The sequence below is a fragment of the Labrus bergylta genome, chromosome 13 (assembly GCF_963930695.1).
Source record: "Labrus bergylta chromosome 13, fLabBer1.1, whole genome shotgun sequence".
NCBI classification, from domain to species: domain Eukaryota; kingdom Metazoa; phylum Chordata; class Actinopteri; order Labriformes; family Labridae; genus Labrus; species Labrus bergylta.
In genome coordinates, this window is record NC_089207.1 from 16,093,503 (window position 1) to 16,114,553 (window position 21,051).

Here is a 21,051-nt window from a genome sequence, read left to right on the forward strand (position 1 = left end):
TTAGTGCAAGATAACAATGGAGAAAAATAAATAAAAATAAAGCATACTTGAAGAAATTAAGTTTTCATTTTGGATTAAACTGTCAAAAGTAACATTTTAGGATTCATGCAGGATTGTTAACGAGGTCAAGGAAGCAAGGAACCATTATCCATGTCCTTAGTTCTTACATTTAACTGAAACCCTTTCAATTTCAGGATAATTTCCTAATGCTCTACCAAACTTGTTATTATCCAGCTCCTTGATGTCCCTCATTTCTCCCGACTTAGGGCCAGTAGGAGTGAATAGGAGTCATATTGTTGATGTTTGATTTGTTTTTATGTAAAGCACTTTGTGCTACATCATTGTATGAAAAGTGCTATACAAATAAAGTTTGATTGATTGACAAGATTTCCACACTGTTGAAAGATGGCTGTGGCAACAAAAAAAGCCAGGGACAAACATAAGTATCTCTTGTCCTTTACTGAAAAAACCTTATAGATTTAAAAGTGAATACTTATATCTAAATCATATTAAATATATATCAAGGAAATACCCCAAACATTTAAAAAACCAAAACAGAATTTTTAGCACTGACAATCACATAAAAAAAAACTATAACCATCAGCCTTGATTTTTTTAGCTTAAAAAAAGGGTCCAAGCATTGATCCTTGTGGAACCCCAAAATATTTTTTCATTGAATAGATAACCAACTACAAATAGAAACAATGAAAAAGTTGTCTTTGACTTCGTTCACACTGCTATCCTTATTCCTCAGATCTGGGGTTTATTTGTTGTTGTTTTTTTTTAGCTGTTCACATTACTTGTAAAATGTTGCCTGTATCAGATTCATGCGCACTTGTCACAGTATTGAACTTCTCCGCATGTGCAAAAGAACCATAAAAGGCCTTGTGCAACGAAGTGTGTAAACACGGTGGACTCTCAAGTAGGTGTGGATTACCGTTACATATTCAAATGAATGTGCAGCTGTCTTCAGTGAATGTCCCGCTATATGTACTTTTCAGGCTATTTCCGAGTTCTTAGTAAATCTTAAACCATAATGAAAAACATCATGCACTTTGTACCCAAAAAACAAAAACAAATGTCCATATAGTTTCATCTTGTAATATTTTGCAAAGGAAAAACGACTTTGAGAATCACCTGTCAACCATGACAAAAGGGTTTAGCTGCGTTGGCAACAAGGTCTGTTTTCACACCAGATTTTATTTTATTGTATAGCTAAACCTCTTAAATACACTTGGACAGTTACATAGACACTTTTGCTCTGCAGGTGAACAACATCCTGTCACATCCCACATCTAACTGTTTGATCAAAAACAAGATAAGGAAAGAAGAACCTGTTTCAAGATTTTGTTTTTCATGCAGATTGCCTAAGATAGATCATATCTGTTTTTTGCTCATACTTCCTCAGTGATACTTTGTGTGTATTACACAATTTCTTCGACCAAGCCAAGTATATGAGACACTCTGTGTCAGTCAGTTCCATACTTGTTAATCTTTGTGGGCATCTAGTCACAAGGATGAAGCTACAACTTTTTATTGCAAGTGTTCTGAAGTATTTGGTTCTTACCAATCAAGAAGGATGGGCACAACAGGTAAATAATTCTAATCCTGAATCTTTAACATTTGAAAGTTGCAGCTGGCTATAAAAGACCTATATGCGTAATGATAAAAAGTAATCAAAGTTATTGTCTTTCTTTCTAACAGTAAATGGGATATCATGAAACAATTCTCATATGATGATATTAGGCTAATTTTGAAATGGCAATTGACGTTGGGTTGTTTTTTGACATTAGCCCATTAAAGTTGCATTGGGCAGTCACATACACTGATCTGCTTTAAAATTGCAGAGTAAATAAAAACTGAGAAATTTGGCAGAAAGCTCAGTACATGGAGCTTGATGCTAATGAATGTCTCAAATTAAGCTAATTTATTTATCTATTCCATTTATTTGGGTTACGGATTCATATTCTTATTCCTAGTTAATTCAGTATATAGGCGTTATTGACACATATGTGAAAGAGACACAAGGACTCCATCAGATTTATTTTTCTTTGGCACTTCCATCTCATGAAGTTCTAGTGTAGTTGAAACTTGTCCAGTTCTCCAGTAAATAGGACCTTATTTAGACTACACTTGGCTCGGGGAGATATATTGCTTTTAAAATGTATAAAATCTGTAAGTTCAGAGGGGCAGTGTACTTCGTTCAGCTTGTGTGTTATAGTAAAGGATTTAAATGATTATACGCACTAAATCAGGAGACTCAGTGTTGTAAGTAAGATCTTTTTGATCTTATATTTGATTTGATTCTCTCCTGTCATTTCATTTTGTGGTGTTTACATTGCCTTTGCAGTGCCAGACTTAAAAGTTGTCATATAAATAAAAGAAGAGTTTATGTCAGAAATTGGTTTTACATATTTGCTTTTTTAACAAGTTGCATGAATTTGTAAACAGATCCTTTGACTTGTTGGCTTGTTACTTAAAGCTCCTGTGAGGATCTATTGGTTTGTGTTTATGTTTGCGCCCTCTCTGCACTTTGCACTCATCTATTTGCTGATCTTGTTAAGCCTTTCGTTTCTGCAGCATGCGGTTAACCTCGTCTGACAACAATCAGTCCCAGACATTAATAGTAACTAGTATAATCTTCTGCCTTATAGTCTTGTTTTCTTTTGTAGGTCAATCACTCTAAATGTTAGCCTGTTTTATAACTAAACAGGCTAAACGCGCCTCACAGGAGCTTTAACCTAACCCAACCCTTAGGACACTAAGCTGTAGCCAGTCCATACATTTGAAACAGTAAATAGAATAATTGAGTGATTGTTGATTTGTATTGTTTTGCAATCACAAAGTGGAATTCATGTGCCCTTTCCACTGAACTTTAACAAACTGAAAGGATTTTGTTTTTATAGGCGGACGGATTCGACCAGAGTTACTTGTATGCCCTTCTCACCAATACGACCCCTGATTATGAGGATGAAATGTATTCTCCCTGCAGTGAAACTTTGCCTGGATTTAACAGTGTGGGAATGACCATCACCTACATTGTTGTGTTTGTCTTCAGCTTGGTCGGCAACAGTGTAGTTGTCTATGTCGTTTGCTACATGGAGAAAAGTCGAGCTAGCACAGACATCTACTTGATGCACCTGGCGATTGCAGATCTTCTCTTCACTCTGACCCTCCCCTTCTGGGCGGTCGATGCTCATTCTGGTTGGATCTTTGGCACGTTCTCATGCAAACTCCTGTCGGGCTTTCAGGAGGCCTCAGTATACAGTGGTGTCTTCCTGCTCGCATGCATCAGCGTGGACCGCCACTTTGCAATTGTGAGGGCTACACGTTTAATATCCTCCCATCACCTGTTGGTGAAAGTGGTGTGCTGCGTGGTGTGGCTGGTGGCTGGATTGCTCTCCTTACCTGTGGCAATACATCGGGAGAGCTTGCATTATAAAGGGTTTGACCGGTTCATTTGCTATGAAAACCTAACAGGCGAAAGCAGCGACAGGTGGCATGTTGGCATTCGCGTTATGCGCCATGCAGTTGGATTTTTCTTGCCACTTGTAGTGATGGCCTTCTGCTACGGCTGGACTATGGTGACGTTGTGCCACACACGAAATCAACAAAAGCATAAGGCCATGCGTGTCATCCTGGCAGTGGTGTCAGCATTTGTCCTGTGCTGGCTGCCATACAACATCACAGTACTGATTGACACACTCATTAAAGGTGGATCGCTGAAAGTGGAGACGTGTGACACTCGCTACAGAGTTGAGGCCGTTCTGAATGTGACCCAAGTGTTGGCCTTCCTGCACTGTGCAGTGAATCCGGTGCTGTACGCCTTCATCGGAGAGAAGTTTCGAAACGAGTTGCTCTCGGCTCTTTACAAACACGGCCTCATCAGCAAGAGGATCCTGATGTCTTACAGATCAGGCTCGGTTAACAGCGCAGGGAGCAGCAGATCTAGAAACACATCTGCCAGCTCCTGGTAGAGCAGCTTTTGACAGTCTCAGGTGGTGGGCATTTTCCACTTTAAAGAGTAAAATAAAAAAGAACATTAGAGTATAACTTACTTAACTTAAGGTCTAGAAGAATGACAAAATTCTGCAAGACCAATAGTAAAGGTTAGCTTAAAAAATAGGAATCATAATCTGTATACAGCTGTTGTACATTTTCTGAATTCTAAGAAATGTCACTTGAATGTCTGTAGCTATGATAAATACACAGCTGAAGATGGTCAAAAGCTAATTAGCTTAGCTTCATATAAAGACTTAAACAGGGGTCAATGGCTATGGCATCAATGTTATTGATGATGAGCCTGTATTAAAAGAGCTTAGCTGTTCATAAAGAAGCTTGTTTAACTTTTTGTATTTTCTTTTTCTTTTCTTGAGAGCCGTCTTCTTATTTTGCAATGTGTTCCTTTAAACTTTGTTTTTTGACAAGAGGAAGTTTTTTTTATGTTCCCACGTCACAAAGAAGAAAAAATAAACTCGAATTTTACGCAAACAGGTGTCTTAATCACAACAGGAAAGGTGGAGAAATCTGATCTTTTTTGCAAAAACAAGGTACTTTAAGTCTCTTTGATGACTCATATCAATTCAATAACATCTGCAAGATAAGTATAAACATGACATTCTTCTTATTAATTAATGCTTATTAATACACATCTTCACAAATTTTGCAGCAAAAGCGATTGTTGCAAAAACAGTGATAGGATATTTGTACATTATCTCATGTGAATATAAAATCAATGATGTCTCTTTTTAGTCATTTTTAGTTTCTCTGTGTTAAAAAGTGTTTTAACTGTTGGTCTGAAAGGCAAATATAAAGACAGCCTACCTTAGACAGTATACTGTATGTAGCGCAGTGAGTGCTAATTCCCATTCATCTACAGAGCTCATATATGAATATTCAAGATATGGCCAGATAGTGATGTTGATATGTGATGGTGTGATGCTAATAAATAATTTGTGAACTTTCCATGCTATGAGGTCTCTCAATCCTCTTTTGTTTTGTTTTGACTTTTTGTTTGCTTTCATTAAAATGCTGCACATTTCCACACTTCCACATCATTAACAGCTTTAACATCTCATTTAAACTTTCAAGGCATGTATGCTCTCTAGATTGATGTAGTTTTCACTTGGCTTAAAATGAAAATGAAATATTTAAACTCTGTGACCTTCAGTCCTTCCTCATTCCAGTGTTTTTTTCTGTTTCACTTTGACAAAAAAAGGTCATTGTTTTACTGTAAATATTCAGTCAAAAAGCAGATGCATAGTGCGTCATAGATGCATCAGCGCTGCATGCGGGTGTTGAACATTTTTTGGGGGTAATTCGGCCTTTTGGTGCTCTTCAGTGCAGGGATCCAAGAGGGTTAACTCTCTGAGTGCCTCAGACTTCTTCAAAAGCTTTTTAGTGTTAATATATTTGTTATCTGATGTTGCCTTTCTACACATGCATATATGAGAATAAACAAAACATTATATACAGATTTTTATTAAGATTTAGAATTTTTATTTTTTATTTTACCTTTATTTTACCAGGTAGTCTCATTGAGATTTTGGAATATATATATATATATATATATATATATATATATATATATATATATATATACACATTATATATATATTTGAATTCTTATAACCAATTCATATGACCTATATAACCTGTTGCTCAGAAACGAGTGTTGGCCTTCCTGCACTGTGCAGTGAATCCGGTGCTGTACGCCTTCATCGGACAGAAAACCTGTATCATCTGTTAGAGTTTTCATTTGACCCTTTATATAATTAATACATTTATGTTTCAATAATAATTTTGAAACTTATTTGACTTTATTTGTAATCCAAAAAATATTAGATAAAACCACAGACTGTAGGATTAAACCGTAATATTCACAGTCTATGGATAAAACCCATAAATATCTTTATTAATTATTATTTTTATTATATTATTTTTTTTTTTTTTTATTATATGAGTTATGTCTCGGTGACACGTTTTTTGCAGAAGTGGGAGTGGTCAAGTCTTTACGTAGGCGAATATCATGTAACCATAGCAACATCATAGTCACAGCTCGTTTGTAGGCTCTGCAGAAGCTAACAAACTGTTAGCTACTACCTGCGTTTATAGTGCTGCTGGTCATTTGTTAACCTCTGAGCTGGAGCGCTTTCTTCCGGACCTTTTAGGTAATACCGCTGTATAGTGAGTGATGCTATTCCTCAGCCAATTTTAAGGTTATTCTTTATTGAGAAGAATGTAGCATTAGCGTTCAGAGCTATTGACATGAACAGGCTGTTTGCTTGACTGACGCAGAGGCACTTCCGCTTTATTTTCAAAGTAAAATTCAAGTATATATAAAAACTTGCCTCTGACTGGTGATTTGCAAACAACGAGTTCCCAATCAGTAATCAAACTACCAAATCCACCAGGGGCACTAAAATATCATATATTTATTTTGTCTACCGTTTCACATCATCATCAAAAATAGTTGAGGCTTTTATTCGCTGAAAGCGAAGCTCTGACACCGGATGTTATCATGCACTAAAACAGCACTCCGCATGTTATCTTTGTTAGCCAGGTTTCTTGAACCAGTGTTTGATGCCTTGACATCGATTTAAAATTAATAAGCTCGAAAAGTTATTCATGAAAAACTAATTCACGACGTCCCAGTTTGTTGGGTGTTAATGTTTACGTTTTGATATCGTTTAAGTCATGCATTTGCATCTAAATCTAGAGGTGTAGTTTTATAGGTTGTTGCTCTTCTACAGGGTCTAAAGAAGCTCTTAGAAGATGTCAAATGATCTCGCTGGTGTGTGGGAGGTTGCTCTTAGTGATGGGGTCCACAGGATAGAGTTTGAGCACGGCACGACCACCGGGAAAAGGATCATCATCGTGGATGGAAAGGTAGGTATTTTCATCTAGTTGAGAGGATAATCTAGATTAATTTAACTTAAATTTGTAATGTGCAGCTGGTTATTTTTGATTTTCATCACAGGAGGTGCTGAGACGAGACTGGATGTTCAAACTTGTGGGGAAGGAGACTTTCAATGTGGGAAAAGCGGACACCAAAGCAACCATTAACATCGATGCAGTCAGCGGGTTTGCCTATGAGTACACCCTGGAGATCAACGGGAAGAGCTTGAAGAAGTACATGGAGAACAGATCAAAGGTCACCAGCACCTGGGTACTCAACTTGGACGGTGTTGACTGCAGGGTGGTCCTAGGTGAGCCCATATATGTGTGTGTGTTTGAATCACCTTCATCCTGATCGTGATTGTTTCATATTGGTTTCTGTTCACGCAGAAGATCTGCCATCGCCAGGTGCATCAAGTAGATGTCTGTGCTTGCTGGACTTTTCTCCATGTAACTGTTCAAGAATTATGTTCAAAACATTTTCCAGTAAGAATGCTAAGCAGTGTCTTGTTTCAGAGAAGAGGATGATGAAATTTTAGGTATTGGACTGTTATTTAAAGTACACTGACTCTTCAGAACTACCCAGTAATATTATTCTGGAGCTGAGGCTAAGCTCTTTAAAAGCTTTGAGTGCTCAGCCATCTTCAGCCACCTCTAGCCACCTCTATTATCTAGACAAGTTAATCCTTCTTTTAATTACACTGCTTACTGTAGCTCAGGCGGCACACTACCTGCAGCCATGTGCAACATGTTAGAACTACTGCATATTGATGTTAAATAGTTATTGATAAATATCAGAAGTGATCATTTCAATATATTGCACTTAAAGGTAGAGTCAAGTTGTTGCAGCTTGTAAACACAACACTCAAATTGGGCTCTTCCCCCCTGGGCTCATCGCCTCCAGAAGGCCAGCAGTTAGGTGAACACACCCACCCGGCTCAGCAACCACCTGCAGCATCACATTTCTATGCATGACCTGAAATGTCAGGTTATTTGTATTGGTTGAAAACAGGACTTAGCGTATGTAATTTTGCCCGTATCTATACTGCAAGCTACCTGAGAATATTGAGGATCTTTCTTGTAATGGAAATTTGATAATTTTGCAAACAAGCACAAGCTAACTACCATGTTTAGCACCATCCTGTCCAACGGAAAGCCGGAAAACTCTGCTTTGCTCTTCATACCAAAAACGAAACATGGACCCCCCTCGTTTTGGAACGCACCTCAATATGATAATGTATTCTCTTCTTTGCCCCTACGTCTGTGTCTGCCACTTTCGCCGGTGTAATTTACTGAATTTTATCCACTCCCAAAGTCACCTGTGTGCTTTTCTTAAGCTGGGGGAATACACCCACTACCAACCCAGAAAGTCCAGAATAGACCTTAACATCAAAATACAGGCAGAGGACAGTGTCTCTGTAGACACAGTCACCACTACACATGTAAAGAGGCCCATCAGTGAAGATTGAGCAGCATTAATTCTTTATGAGTCTATTTTTGGCATTAAGCCAACTTTTCATCAGATCTCCTACTTTTAGGATACACCCAGTTACTCCAGAGGATACATTGGACAAATGACCCTAAATGTCATCTTAGTTCATTTAAAACATTTTACAAATTGATACCTAAAACACTTGAATTTGCACAAAGTGGCCTTTCTGTGGATTCTGGTTGAACATGCCTCTCCTAAAAACTTTGAAATGTGTTCTGTTTTACTGTGTGCATGAGTCTTGGCAAGAGTGTTGGTAGGTTGTTGTTCTACTCTTTCCAATAGGCCTCTAGATAATAATACATACTTTCAAAGGGGAAATGCATTCTTGGGGTGCAAAGTGATGTTTTTTTGGCAGGAATGAAAACCTTAAATCCTTCAGCGTTACATCTTGAAAACTGATACTTTGACAAAATATATACAATATGCTTTTACTATACCTTTCCTTTAGTTTGATAACACTATTGTTCATGTAGGGTTGCAGATGACTTAGTGGTCAGGTCTTGACCCACGTATGGATGCTTTGCTCCTCTGTGTGGGTGGCCCAGGTTCGAGTCTGGCCTGTGGCTCCTGTCGCTCCATGTCCTTCCCCACTCACATCTTCATTTCATACTTTATCCACGATCCTTTACAACAGGAGCAAAATCCCCAAAATAAAAGAAGATTGTTTTAGTTATAGATGCAGAGATGTACTACTGAGATGTCTTGGAATAAAGAGGTTTTAATGTTGCCTCATGGGTAATTTAAAGAATACTATCATTCTTCTTGCATCATTGAAAAGTTAGATCAAGCCCTTCTCTTTACTGCGCCTTTAACCTTAAGTTACCTGCAGCACTCTGTGACTGTATCAGGATCAAAAGCATCTTTAACAGGCCGTTGTTACAGGCTGTAAAACAGACATTCAAACAAACATATCAGCCTTAAATAATTTGAACATAATATACTTAGTTAAAAATTAAAAAAAATATTAATGAATAACGATATTTTACTCAGCAGCCACTTAGTAGCAACATTATTGTATATAACAATAACAATATTGACAAAATGTTCCTTCCACAGATCAGGCTTGTTCAAATTCTTTGTTTTAAAGGAAAATAAATAAATCATGTGATAACTTAAAGCTGACAAATACAAGGTAAATATTGTTTTGTTAAATGCTTCCACGTCGAAACACTAATCACCTTTTTTAGAATTGTCTAAAGACTTAAACTTTTGTGAATAAACAAAAAAAGGAAAGTCAAATTTTTCATCCTTTATTTTTTTACCAAACACCTGTCGACTTTTTTCAAATACAACTAATAATCCTGTATTCATGATCTATTATCATTAAATGGATTAGGATACATTTCAAAAGAAGGTCTTTATTGTGAAGAGATTTGTACTTATTTTTTTATAGCTGAGCCAACAAGATGAGTAGTAGTATGAGTGAATACATACTGGGACTGTTTAAAAACTGTGAAGTGGAAGTCATTGAAAGCCTGAAAAATTCATTGATTTGACGTCTTTTTGATTTCTTTCAGAGAAAGACACGATGGATGTTTGGTGTAATGGACAGAATATTGAGACTGCTGTAAGTATGACAAGTTAACCATTCCTAAATGTTCATTAATGCAGTTCATCAAAGTTAATTCTAAGAATGATTTCTGATGTCCAAGTTGTTGTTCTTAAAGTCAGACACCACAGCACTTTACACATCCTATTTTCTGCAGCTTTTTGCACAGAAACCAGATCTATAGCTGACAATATGAAACTGATTAACGTCTTCGTCCTCTCTTTTGTGTCTACAGGGGGAATTTGTGGAAGACGGCACAGAAACACATTTCTCACTGGGAGACCACAACTGCTGTGTAAAGGCAGTGAGCAGTGGGAAGAGACGAGATGGGATCATTCACACGTTGCTTGTGGACGGCACAGAGATAGCTGAATGCACAGAGTAACTCTATGTTTGTGTGAGTGAGTGCGTGTGTGCTTGTAGGAAGCAGCGTTTTTGGTTTGGCTCTAGGTAACAGTAAGACAGAGAGGTGTGTGTGTAGAGCAGGAGATTGTTCTTCAAACCAGTCGGAGTCAGTGATGAACTCAAAGATTCACTCCTGTGATTGACCGGCTTTGCTGTACACATATCAGCCAAAACATTAAGAACACTAACAGTTGAAGTGAATACCTTTGATCACCTTGTTATAATGACACCTGTCAGCAGGGATAAGTTAGGCAGCGAGTGAACATTCAGTCTCTGAAGTTGATACATGGACACAGGAAAAATGGGCAATGGTAAGGATGTGAGCAGCTCTGAAAAGGGACAACATGAGATTGCCGGATGACTAGGTCAGAAGATATGAAGACTGCAGCTCTTTATGAGGGGGGGTTCATGGTCTGCAGCTGGTGAACCAGCAACAGGGTCCTGGGCAGCCTTTTAAAAAACGATATATAGAGGCATTTGTTTGGACACTTTCCGTCCTCAACATCTGTTGCCGCTATGACAACCACAGATGCATATGCCTGAAAGTGGTCAGTTAACACAGTCACTCTTTAAGCCTTAACACAGGTCTGAGTGGTCCGATCCAACAAGCTACTTGAGCTCAAAATGCTGAAAGGGTCCACCCTGGTTTTTTTAATTGGAAGGGGTCAGAACACAAAGTGTCCTGACAGGTCAGTGCTGTTTTGGGGGGACCTACACAATATCAGGCGGGTGGTCATAATGTTATGGCTGATCAGTGTATATTTATACTTTCATCAATTTCAGTAATATTCTCATCATTGGAGGCCGGATGTGCCATATTTATCTAACTCAGCCTGGCTCCATTGTTCCTCCTGTACCTTGTACCGTACATGTTGTCCTTTTGTTTAAACCAAATTTGACCGACACCTGGTCCTGTAGACCCCAGACTCAACCTGTTCTCCCTCTAATCATTCTAATACCGCAGAGTAGGAGGATTTAAGACAGAGGATCACAAGTGTCATTAACTGTAGTATCATTCCAGTGTGCAATGCTAAGGAATGATTGTTTTTGTGCTCTGTTGAAATGTTAAACATCGTATGTTGGTTCGTGTGTGGATATTTCAGTATGTTGTTAGCTCTTAGCGGACTGCTGTAAATGTCTTTGTCTACTATTTAAAATCAGTAATAATTTCGAAGACAATCAAGCAGCTGTGACAGCTGTGTTTGGAACTTTGTCTCATTTATTGTGGAAAAGCCAGATATTGTTGTTGTCACACTGAACTTAAGTGTGACATTTTTATAAAGTCCCAGTTGCTTATTAAAGTTATTTACAACTTGATGAGCACTCAATTTGTCTTTACTTTGTCCCATATATGTCATTTCATTGACAAACTTTAATGCTTAATCATAATCAATGCTATTATCTTTAGCATTCTTTTTGCTGTTAACATTGTGAGAGACTGCTATTGGTCTTAACATCCTACAAACATAAATGGACTTGAGCTTGTAGAGAGCTTTTCTAGTCTTCTGAGTACTCAAAGAGCTTTCACACCACAGGTCACACCTACACATTCACACACTGATGGGAGAGGATGCTGTGTAAAGAAGTTACACAAAGCAGCAGAAACAACTTGGGGTTAAGTGTCTTGCCCAAGGACACATCAGACGTAGGTGCAGGATCTGGGGATCGATCCCCAGACCTTTCAGTTGAGAAATGACCGACTCTACCAACTGAGCTCAAAGTGTACCAATGGTACAAGTTACTTCTGATGGTCACTTTCCAAAGCAGCCTCCTCCATCAGTGTGTGAATGTGTACGTGTGACCTGCGGTGTAAAAGCACTTTTGAGTAGTCAGAATACTAGAAAAGCTCTCTACAAGCTCAAGTCCATTTACCATTTATCAATCTTAATTGTATTTAATTCATTATTAATATCCACATAGCTCCTCAGCTTTGGTTTGTGACTTACAAAAAGATGTCAAAAGAAATTGCCCTAATATTCTCAACTTAAGAATGAGACACATTCAACTTTTTACATAGTTTATTTTTTATATCGGCATCAAACACAATTAAGCACTTCTTTTTCTCACATTTTAACAATTTAGTTACAACCAAGTGATTGTGGTTAAGCTGTGATTCACCTATCATACCTGCTGCTGACTAAAAGCCTGTCACCTGTTGTATGAGACACAACTGTATATCTCATTAAAACTAACTTCAACCCCTTTTGATGCATAGCTACATGAAGCTCTTACAGTGTTTCATGTATCATATCTACAATATGCTGTCTGCAAACAACGACTTGCACCACTTCTAAAAGTACAATAATCCTGCAATCAAGCGGTTGTATTTCGATTAACATGCTCATTGTGCAGCTATTTCAAATAACATGACAGACAGTTATAGTAAAGTAAACCCCCTCAAAACTCACATCTTTCTCAAAATGCAGATATGCAATGTCAACCTTTTAAGAAAAACGCACCTGGCATCGATCTGTGACTTCTCAGTTACATTGTTTCTGATTGTCATCCCACGCCTTCAAGAGCGAGCAATACATATCTCATGGATTTGAATTCATTCAGAATATAGTGTGTGTGAAAGTACCTTGTGTTCATTACCACATTTCTCTGATTGCCATGTAATACACAAAACTATGAATCCCTTTTCAGTTCACCCTACAGGTGATGATGTACGTCGGCAGAGCTTGATATCCACTGAATATGACAGCGATATCAGTTCTGTTGGTCACACTGTCGTACAGCTTTTGGGGATCTTTTCCCACAGCAAGTGGCAGACTGAGATCTCGTTTACCGGAGGTGAACGATCCTGTCAGCACTTCAGCCTCCACAAAGTAGACATACTCTTCGTTCGGCGTCTTCCACATGTCCATGGCCTTTTCCACCGTGCCTGCAAAGTAGATGCCCTGTCCGAGTATGGGGTCTGTGTACAGAGCAACAGAAGCCTTTAACCTTGTTTTACATCTGTTTGGCTGTCATCGTAATTTCAAGACACTTTAAAAAAAATGGCGGTGACGGATCCGTTCGTATAATCAAATCCTTGTTTGTAGAAGCATATCATACCTTCGGGTGGAGCGACACACGCGTGGAATCCGATACGACTGACCAGCTCGAGGAACTGTGCGGGCATGCATTGAAACATTGTACGAGATGTGGAGCAGTTGAGCTGTTTTTTCTTCATTTCAAAGATGATCTCCAGTGCTGGGTTCTCCACTTTCACCACTTTCACCACCTGAATATAAAATGTGAAAAATGTCTGCAAGGTTACTGTGGAAAAGGACAAAACATGGTTCTATTTGTGTTACATTTAACACAGTTTAAAGACATTCAACCATGTAAAGACGTTATTGTGAGAACCCGATGACAAAGCTTTCTTCACATACTTCTATGTTGTACTTTAACACCCACTGTACCTTTGAAATCCTCAGTTTCTTATCCATGAACGAAAAACTTTTTTCTTTGAACTCCTGGCTTTCGGGCTCTGTCAATGTGTTTTCTCCAAAATACGTTTTCTGGATCAACTTTCCGTTTATTTCCTGCGTTTCCTCTTCTACAAACTTCTCTTGTATTTTGCAGAGAATGGCCTCAACCTTTAACCTGGCAACTGCAACATCTTCATCCGAATGCCCTTTCACAACGATGCTTGCACGACCATCCTTAAAATGCTCCTCGAAGGAGACGCCCTTTTTCACCAGGGGAGAAAGTTGCTGATCTTCTCGCTCCCCAAATTGGTGGATGAAGTTGTTGTGGATGACGACAGGGCTAAAGGTTTCAAAGAAAAGGTTCTGGAGCCATCGCTCGGCCTCGCGCGTTGCTTCTTCTGAGCCCCCCATCAGGCTTATCTGTGGAGATGCAGCCTTGAAGCCCTGGAATTCATCTCGCTTGCCAAACGCTGAAGGAGGAGACATGATGAAGTACACTGTCAGGGCTTCAATCTAGGATCACTCCACAACATCTTTAGCTATACATACATTCAAATTACTCGTATTAAAAGCATTACCCTGTAGCCCCAGGGATGAAATTATCTTGTTTTAAGGGACACATGCAATGAACGGTCTTGGTCTCAAGACTTTTTGAAGGTCTCGGCCTCGTCTTGGAATCAAAAGCCTTTTTACTCAGTCTTGTCTCGGTCTCAGACTGGACGGACTCTGGATTTTAAATCAAGACCAGTCGAGACCACCACTCACAGGCTATTTTTCCACGTCATTTCTTTGATTCTAAGGAATATGCCCCTTTCTAAAAGAACAAACAATTCATTCTTGATTTGATTGATATCCCCCGGTTACGACCCCAACCTTCCCCATGTTACCGTCTAAGTGAGTGACACGCCCGCTGCACACAACACGATGATTTTAGGGTGATATTTGTAGTCTTGTCTCGCCCTCGCCCTGCCTTGATCTCGGTCTCTGGGCACTCCGGTCTCAGGTAAGTCTTTCTCTCGGTTAGTGTGGTCTTGACTACAACTCTACAATGAACACTGCTTCACATTTAAAATACAAAGTTGATCTACAGTTTCCACCTGATGTAGCCCTTGGTCTGATTTGTGTGTATATAACTAATGTGTTTTTTAATAAAGCAATGAGTAAGGTCTTTTACCAGCTCTTTTGTAAAGCATCTCGAGATAAGATTTGTTATGATTTGGGGCTGTACAAATAATGAATGATTGATTGATTGAATGTGCATTTCCCCGTTTTAGATGAAGACAAACAACTGTAAACATACTGGTGTTTATGGAGAGTTCTACAATTATTGATGATGTCCCAACTTTGGCAAAAATCAACGGCGATCACCCAAGAAATTAACGACTATGAATTCACCAACAGAAGCAAACTCCAAGCTTCTGCCAGCACAAAGAAGAAAAGATATCTGAAATATTTTGTTACCATGTTCAGTGCTGGGAGGAAATTCTAGTTTCTGGAGATTTCTCATCTGATTTTCAAAGGCCTGAAAAAGAGAACGAGATTCCTTTATAGACTTATTTATTTAGCAGGAGAATCTTCTTAAGATATCAAGTGTGAAACAGAGCTGGAAATTGAACCTGTACGACCGGTCGTACCCAATCAACAATTCTCTGCAGATGTAGGGAGTGTCTCGTACCACTGCAAACACTTTCCACCATACTCGCAGGTAATACATTCGATTTAAATTTATAAACATTACATTTTTTACACTCGAAAGGTAATTGTTGTGACTAACACTTACCTAATAAAGAAAGTATAATCTCACATGTAAGCATTCTGCCTCTATCCATAGGTGTCAAAGTTTTCTCTCTGTTATAAATACTGCCAAGAAAGCTTTCACATAACCGTTACCCTGGTGTGCTTGCGAGTCAAGGCATAGATTTTAACATCCTACTCCTTGTTTATAAAGCGCTGCACTGTCCAGGCCCAAAGTATACGTAAGACCTGTTAAGTTTGTTACGAGACATTCAGACCGTTCAGGTCCTCTGGGACAGGTTTACTCACACTGTTCTGGAAATCAGAACCAAGCAGGGTGAGGCAGCTTTGAGGGTTAGGGTTTCTAGTCTCCTCCCCTGCTCACCTGTGGAACAAACTACCACAGAACCTGAGGGCTCTCTACATCTGTCAGCTCTTTTAAGACAGGACTTTAAACATGTTAATTTTTTCCCCGCTCTTGATAACAGTTCTGATTAAATAAGGGTTGTCTCGATTCCAGAATTTTAAATTGAGATATGATACTGATGAAAATCTAAGTACCGTTATATTTGTACCTTTTTTGATTGCACTGCAACAAAAAAGTCCTAGGCACCCGATGATGGCTGATTTCTTATTCTTATCACCAAAAGTTGCAAGTGAACATCTGTGCATTGTCTACATCGCACAACAATGTTAACAACAATTCGGTTCATATTTGTGCCAGCATTTGAGGCATGTTTGTTACTGGTTGTAATGGTACATCAATATTTTAGCATTACCCAAAATGTGTCCCGGTCAGTAGGAAATATGACAACATGAACTTCCAATGTCGATTGGCACGTCCGGGCAAACTCAGCCACTGCATTCAACATGATCTGTGCAACAACTGTTTTGTCAAACCCTAAGTTTCCGGTTCCGATGGCAGGAAAGGCGATTGACTTGTGTCGATATTGGACTGCCAAACGTAAGCAATCACGTACTGACTCAAAAAGAATCTGTGATGGATGAAAAAACAGGCAATCAGAATTTCAATATATTTTGAGTTCTAGATGTATTCAAAAAATCCAGATTATATAATATTCATTTACTTAAAAGCCACATAATATTCAAACTCATACCCTACCTGTTTAGAGGTTGCTTGCTCCCATCCACCACCCGGCCTCCCACCACAAAAAGTATGGAAAACATTTTTACAATTGAGATTGTAGGCATTTGTAATGATGACACGGCCATCCGGAGAAGCACGACGTATTTCTCTTTGCATTTGATCCCCCGCTTTCTTCAGTAGAGCCATGGAAATGCAACCAGATTCCAGGTCTTTGTCTTTTGATGCAGTGTTCACGATGACATCTGTCTGACAAAAAAACATACAAATATAATATAAAATAAATATCTTAATTACAAGAGAAGGTGATCTAAATCCCTCTCAGGCTCACATTGAATTATATTGAAACAGTGGGGTCTTCAGACACTTCCTGTAGATCACAGCTGCTGTACCTCCTATGTGAATGACTGGGGAAGAGACCAGGTGCATGTTAAGGATGATGCTTTAAGCTAACACAAGGTACAAAAACGCCCTGATTCCAAAACCTTCATTTATTCGTTTAGGAATAACAGACTTGTGAGCTCAGCTTTTTTTTTAAGCTCAGGATTCCTTCAGCGTTCTGGGTCAGACTGTACATCAACATATTTAAAAGTACAATAAGTGAGTGTGAGTGAGTGGTATTAAAATCATCTCGTTTTTTAGATTACATTAAAACTTAAGGTAAAATAGTCAAGTGTCAGTATCAGAATCAGAGGCAGACAGCTTGGGGGAGATATTCATTCCTAGATATTTCATATTAAGAGCGGGGAGGTGAAAGATTGAGGCCAGGGCTGCGACATCCCCTGTGTTCATGCAGAGGGGTAAGAGAGTGCATTATGATCAGTTCATTGACTAATTAGACGGTTCTGAGTATGATTTTTATAACTGAGAAGTATTCCTGTAAAGATGAGTTGTGAGGGTCTTGAAGGAGGAGTAACACGTCATCAGCGTACAGAATTATTTTGTCTTCTGTAGACGATGTTTTGATACCTCTGATGTTTCTGTTTGGTCATACGGCGGCTGCGAGCGCTTCTATGAATATCGCAAAGAGTGATGGAGAGAGAGGACATCCCTGCCTGGTGCCGTTGTGACGGGTGACATTTTGTGAAATCAACCCGTCAATCAATTACTGGTGAGGGGAACAGCGCCCTAATCCAATTTATAAATGACTCTGCCAAACCAGTGTTGTAAAGTGGCAAATCAGAAAGTCCACTGTCGAACACTTTTTCTGCATCAGGTGAAAGAAAAATGGAAGTGCTGGAGTTCTGAAAGCTGCATGAGGTTGAATAGTTTACGAGTGATATGGGATGATTGCCTTCCGTTGATAAAACCTGTCTGACCGGGACGTATGAGAAATAGATTTCCATATGTGAAGGAGATATTAGAACAGCACTAATCAAATATATATAATAAGTGAAAATTTAATTAAAGTTAATAGAGTAACACTCCAGTTTCCGTTTAATTTGACAACCCCTATTGACAAGAGGTTAAACATATATCTTTTCTAGTCTTACCCTAAACATGCCTGGTTTGTGTTTTAAAATAATAATAATTATACTTTATTTTCTGATCCTTATACCTTTTTTCAGTGTCACTCATGTCACTTCATTTGAATATTTGCATGGAACGTTTTAACAAAAGCACTTCCCATATTCAAACTGGAAACCGTTTTGTGAGACATAAAAAATAACATTATGAAATAATGTATTTCTGAATCGTAGATAATATCAAAGAGTGCGTATGAATTTCAGTCTGTTACATAATCTGTTCAAAACTCCTCACAGTAGGTCAAACTTATGGACATATAGACGTTGCAGATTCTTACCTGCTCATGCTCAATGTGTCCCTTCTTCAGCATCAGACGGACTTTTCCAATCTGGAGAGAGTGTGTTGACGTTTTGGCATCTTCTCTGACTTGACTTCCTGCAGCCTGACTGTAACTCATGAAATTCGATTTGCAGGCCCTGGTCATCTCCCGGACTGAAGGCTCGTCATGGTTTACCAGAAAGATCTCTTTAGGAAGATGTTTGTTAGGGCTTTTATAGTATTCTTTCACAGCTGACACGATGGCGTCGGCACACTGAGGCAGAGGGTAGTTGAAAATTCCAGAGCTTATGGCGGGAATAGCAACAGACTGCAGACGCTTCTCACTCACTTTGTTAAGAATGCTCCAGATGGTCTTCTTCAACAGCGGTTCAGCCCGGTTAACATTAGGAGTGGAGGAGTCATTTAGGTCAGGACCCACAGCATGAATAATGCACTTGCATGGTAACCACCCAGCACTGGTGACAATTGCATCTCCTGTATTCAAGTCACCATTCTTTCCGATGTAACTTTCGCTCTCTCTCTGGATATCTGGACCCCCAGCTTTAGACAGAGCCAATGCAAGGCCACCCCAATGCTGAAGCTTGGTATTGGCAGCATTCACAACAGCATGTGCTTCAAAACGGGTGAGATCAGCCTTCCACACAGACACCTGAACACCTGCATCCAGCTTAAAAGCAAACCTTGGCTGGTCTTCATCGGCTGGCTTTTTCTGCTGTGCACTGCTGAAATCATCAGCCGAATCCACCCCGTCGATGATGACCGTACATCCAAATTTGCTTTGAAGGACTTCACACAAATCACCTGCATTTTGTCTCACAATTTTGACTGAAACCCCATGAAGAGGAACTTGTAATGTACTGGTCATGGCTCCTAAACAAAGACACGATAAAAACATAAAGTTATACTTCATTGCAATACTTCATTCTTGACCAAAGATTTTTTTTAAATCGCAAATAATTATCTTATCTTATCATTATCTTTTTTCATATATAGAAAGAAAATCTGAATCAGTTAAATAAATTTCAATCTGTGCATCTCTAATTGTCAAAATAGTTCAATCATGTTGTATGGATAAATAAAATTGATTAATTTAAATGATTGTGTCTATGAAACAAACTGTAAATCAGATAGAGACACAGCTTTCTAAAGAAGCATAGCAATATACCGGGAAAACATGGTAGACCTTAAAAATAAAAGTAAAGGAAATGTGGGGCGCAAGATTGCCTAGCGGTTATGTTGCGTGCCCTATGTACAGAGGCTATAGTCCTCAGCGCAGCGGCCTTTGGTTCGAATCCGACCTCTGCCCTTTGCTGCATGTCATCCCCCACTCTCTCCTCTCAACATTTCCCGTCTGTCTTCAGCTGTCCTACCCAATAAAGGCAAAAATGCCCACAAAAATATCTTTCAAAAAAAAAGTTATGGAAATGATTTAAACATACCATTACTCTTTCAGAACACACAAATAAATCTATCATTTGAAAATGATTGGAGGCAATCTGGACTAAAGCTGCTGTATAAATGTTCCCCGAGATTTGAGAACCAATTGAAACAACTGTTTATCACAGTATACTTTACAGTTTTAATATGTGTGTGTAACAATTTTAACACTTGAACTGTATCAGTAATGAAACGCAGAATCTAATGCACTCTGGAAATAATAAGTCAAGATCTTTACTGGCCTACAGGGGGCTCTAACAACTTAAGAGGCGTTTCCGGTTTCCATTTATAACAGAGGTGCAGTTTTGCTTTCTATCCAGCAGAGGGAGACATACACTAACCAAATGTTCAAAATTGTTCCTAAGTAGTCCAACAGTAGTTCTCATCTGTCTGTTATCACTTAGGCTATTACCCTTCTCAATCAGTAAATATTTATCTCAGAAAGACTTGAATAACAACGTTACTACACAAAGTTTTAGCCTACTTGTTTTACTTGTTGATCTTTGCAAGTAGAAACCCAACAAAAAATTCAAGAAGGCCTAATTTTCTGAGATGTTCTTATTGTTGCCAAACTTTGTCATATTATTTTGCTGTTAATTTACTTCCTATGACTTTTCTGATAGTCACAGGAACTATGATAGGACTTTATTGTTCATAGTGTATTTTAAAGCTTTTTCATACACACACTGTTACACACACTGTTGACGTCTTAAATCTATAACACAAAAAAAAAAAATAGCAAGTGGGAAAAATACAATACAGTTCACCACACTACTGTTTATAGCTCATTTTTTGGCACGATAAAGTTTTATTATCTCGCCTACATTAACACCGCCATTTTCTGTTCAACAGCCTGCTTGTGCGAGACACAGGTAACGAAGACACGAAAACAAATAGAGACGAAACTTAAAAGACTATTAGTCCAGTGTGGTAGATGTAGAAGCTCAAACTTCATTTAGCAAAGCTTGCACTCAATTAAAAAAAAGAAAAGAAAATTAAAGTCGTATATATGTGCGGAGTTACTCACCTTACCCCTCTGGAAAGTACCGCGGAGAAAAAGAAAGTCGAAAGCAGTCGGACAGGGTGCGGACCTGGATAGACGCCACCTCCGGATTATAGCCAAATTTGGAACAATGTACTTCGTTTATAAATGTGCGTGTGTCCTTCCCCCCTCACTGCTGTGGCAGCTCTTCATGGCTACGCCGACAAA

General features: G+C 38.8%; 3 protein-coding genes across 4 annotated transcripts; 2 read left to right on the forward strand and 1 right to left on the reverse strand.

Annotated features, from left to right (window-relative positions):
• Nucleotides 1–1,407: 1,407 nt before the first annotated feature.
• Nucleotides 1,408–4,972, forward strand: cxcr2 (chemokine (C-X-C motif) receptor 2). The gene is made up of 2 exons (XM_020644765.3): nucleotides 1,408–1,592; nucleotides 2,907–4,972. The coding sequence occupies exons 1-2, from the start codon at nucleotides 1,455–1,457 to the stop codon at nucleotides 3,975–3,977; spliced, it is 1,209 nt and encodes a 402-aa protein (XP_020500421.2). The 5' UTR covers nucleotides 1,408–1,454; the 3' UTR covers nucleotides 3,978–4,972.
• Nucleotides 4,973–6,014: 1,042 nt separating this feature from the next.
• On the forward strand, nucleotides 6,015–11,660 carry faima (Fas apoptotic inhibitory molecule a). Its single transcript, XM_020644752.3, has 5 exons — nucleotides 6,015–6,170; nucleotides 6,753–6,888; nucleotides 6,980–7,208; nucleotides 9,907–9,956; nucleotides 10,174–11,660. The coding sequence occupies exons 2-5, from the start codon at nucleotides 6,775–6,777 to the stop codon at nucleotides 10,321–10,323; spliced, it is 543 nt and encodes a 180-aa protein (XP_020500408.1). The 5' UTR covers nucleotides 6,015–6,170; nucleotides 6,753–6,774; the 3' UTR covers nucleotides 10,324–11,660.
• Nucleotides 11,661–12,343: 683 nt separating this feature from the next.
• Nucleotides 12,344–21,013, reverse strand: parp9 (poly(ADP-ribose) polymerase family member 9). Of its 2 annotated transcripts, none has more exons than XM_065962621.1 (8): nucleotides 20,874–21,013; nucleotides 18,403–19,274; nucleotides 16,617–16,847; nucleotides 16,273–16,488; nucleotides 15,221–15,281; nucleotides 13,751–14,229; nucleotides 13,401–13,569; nucleotides 12,344–13,260 (listed from the first exon to the last, which is right to left on the reverse strand). In XM_065962621.1, the coding sequence occupies exons 2-8, from the start codon at nucleotides 19,267–19,269 to the stop codon at nucleotides 12,986–12,988; spliced, it is 2,298 nt and encodes a 765-aa protein (XP_065818693.1). In that variant the 5' UTR covers nucleotides 19,270–19,274; nucleotides 20,874–21,013; the 3' UTR covers nucleotides 12,344–12,985. The 2 variants fall into 2 exon arrangements, with proteins under 2 accessions (XP_065818693.1, XP_065818692.1); XM_065962620.1 differs by having other exon boundaries at nucleotides 20,869–21,008.
• Between the last annotated feature and the right edge of the window lie 38 nt (nucleotides 21,014–21,051).

What these genes read in the sequence shown, in the direction of transcription:
- cxcr2 (XM_020644765.3), top strand. Translation starts at nt 1,455, where the DNA reads ATGAGACACTCTGTGTCAGTCAGTTCCATACTTGTTAATCTTTGTGGG. An exon ending in AAGAAGGATGGGCACAACAG is followed by an intron (nt 1,593 to 2,906) that starts GTAAATAATTCT and finishes TTGTTTTTATAG; the next exon opens with GCGGACGGATTCGACCAGAG.
- faima (XM_020644752.3), top strand. Translation starts at nt 6,775, where the DNA reads ATGTCAAATGATCTCGCTGGTGTGTGGGAGGTTGCTCTTAGTGATGGG. An exon ending in TGACTGCAGGGTGGTCCTAG is followed by an intron (nt 7,209 to 9,906) that starts GTGAGCCCATAT and finishes GATTTCTTTCAG; the next exon opens with AGAAAGACACGATGGATGTT. An exon ending in GACAGAATATTGAGACTGCT is followed by an intron (nt 9,957 to 10,173) that starts GTAAGTATGACA and finishes TTGTGTCTACAG; the next exon opens with GGGGAATTTGTGGAAGACGG.
- parp9 (XM_065962621.1), bottom strand. Translation starts at nt 19,269, where the DNA reads ATGACCAGTACATTACAAGTTCCTCTTCATGGGGTTTCAGTCAAAATT. An exon ending in TCCTCCCAGCACTGAACATG is followed by an intron (nt 14,230 to 15,220) that starts GTAACAAAATAT and finishes CTCCTCCTTCAG; the next exon opens with CGTTTGGCAAGCGAGATGAA. An exon ending in AGAAACTGAGGATTTCAAAG is followed by an intron (nt 13,570 to 13,750) that starts GTACAGTGGGTG and finishes TTTTATATTCAG; the next exon opens with GTGGTGAAAGTGGTGAAAGT.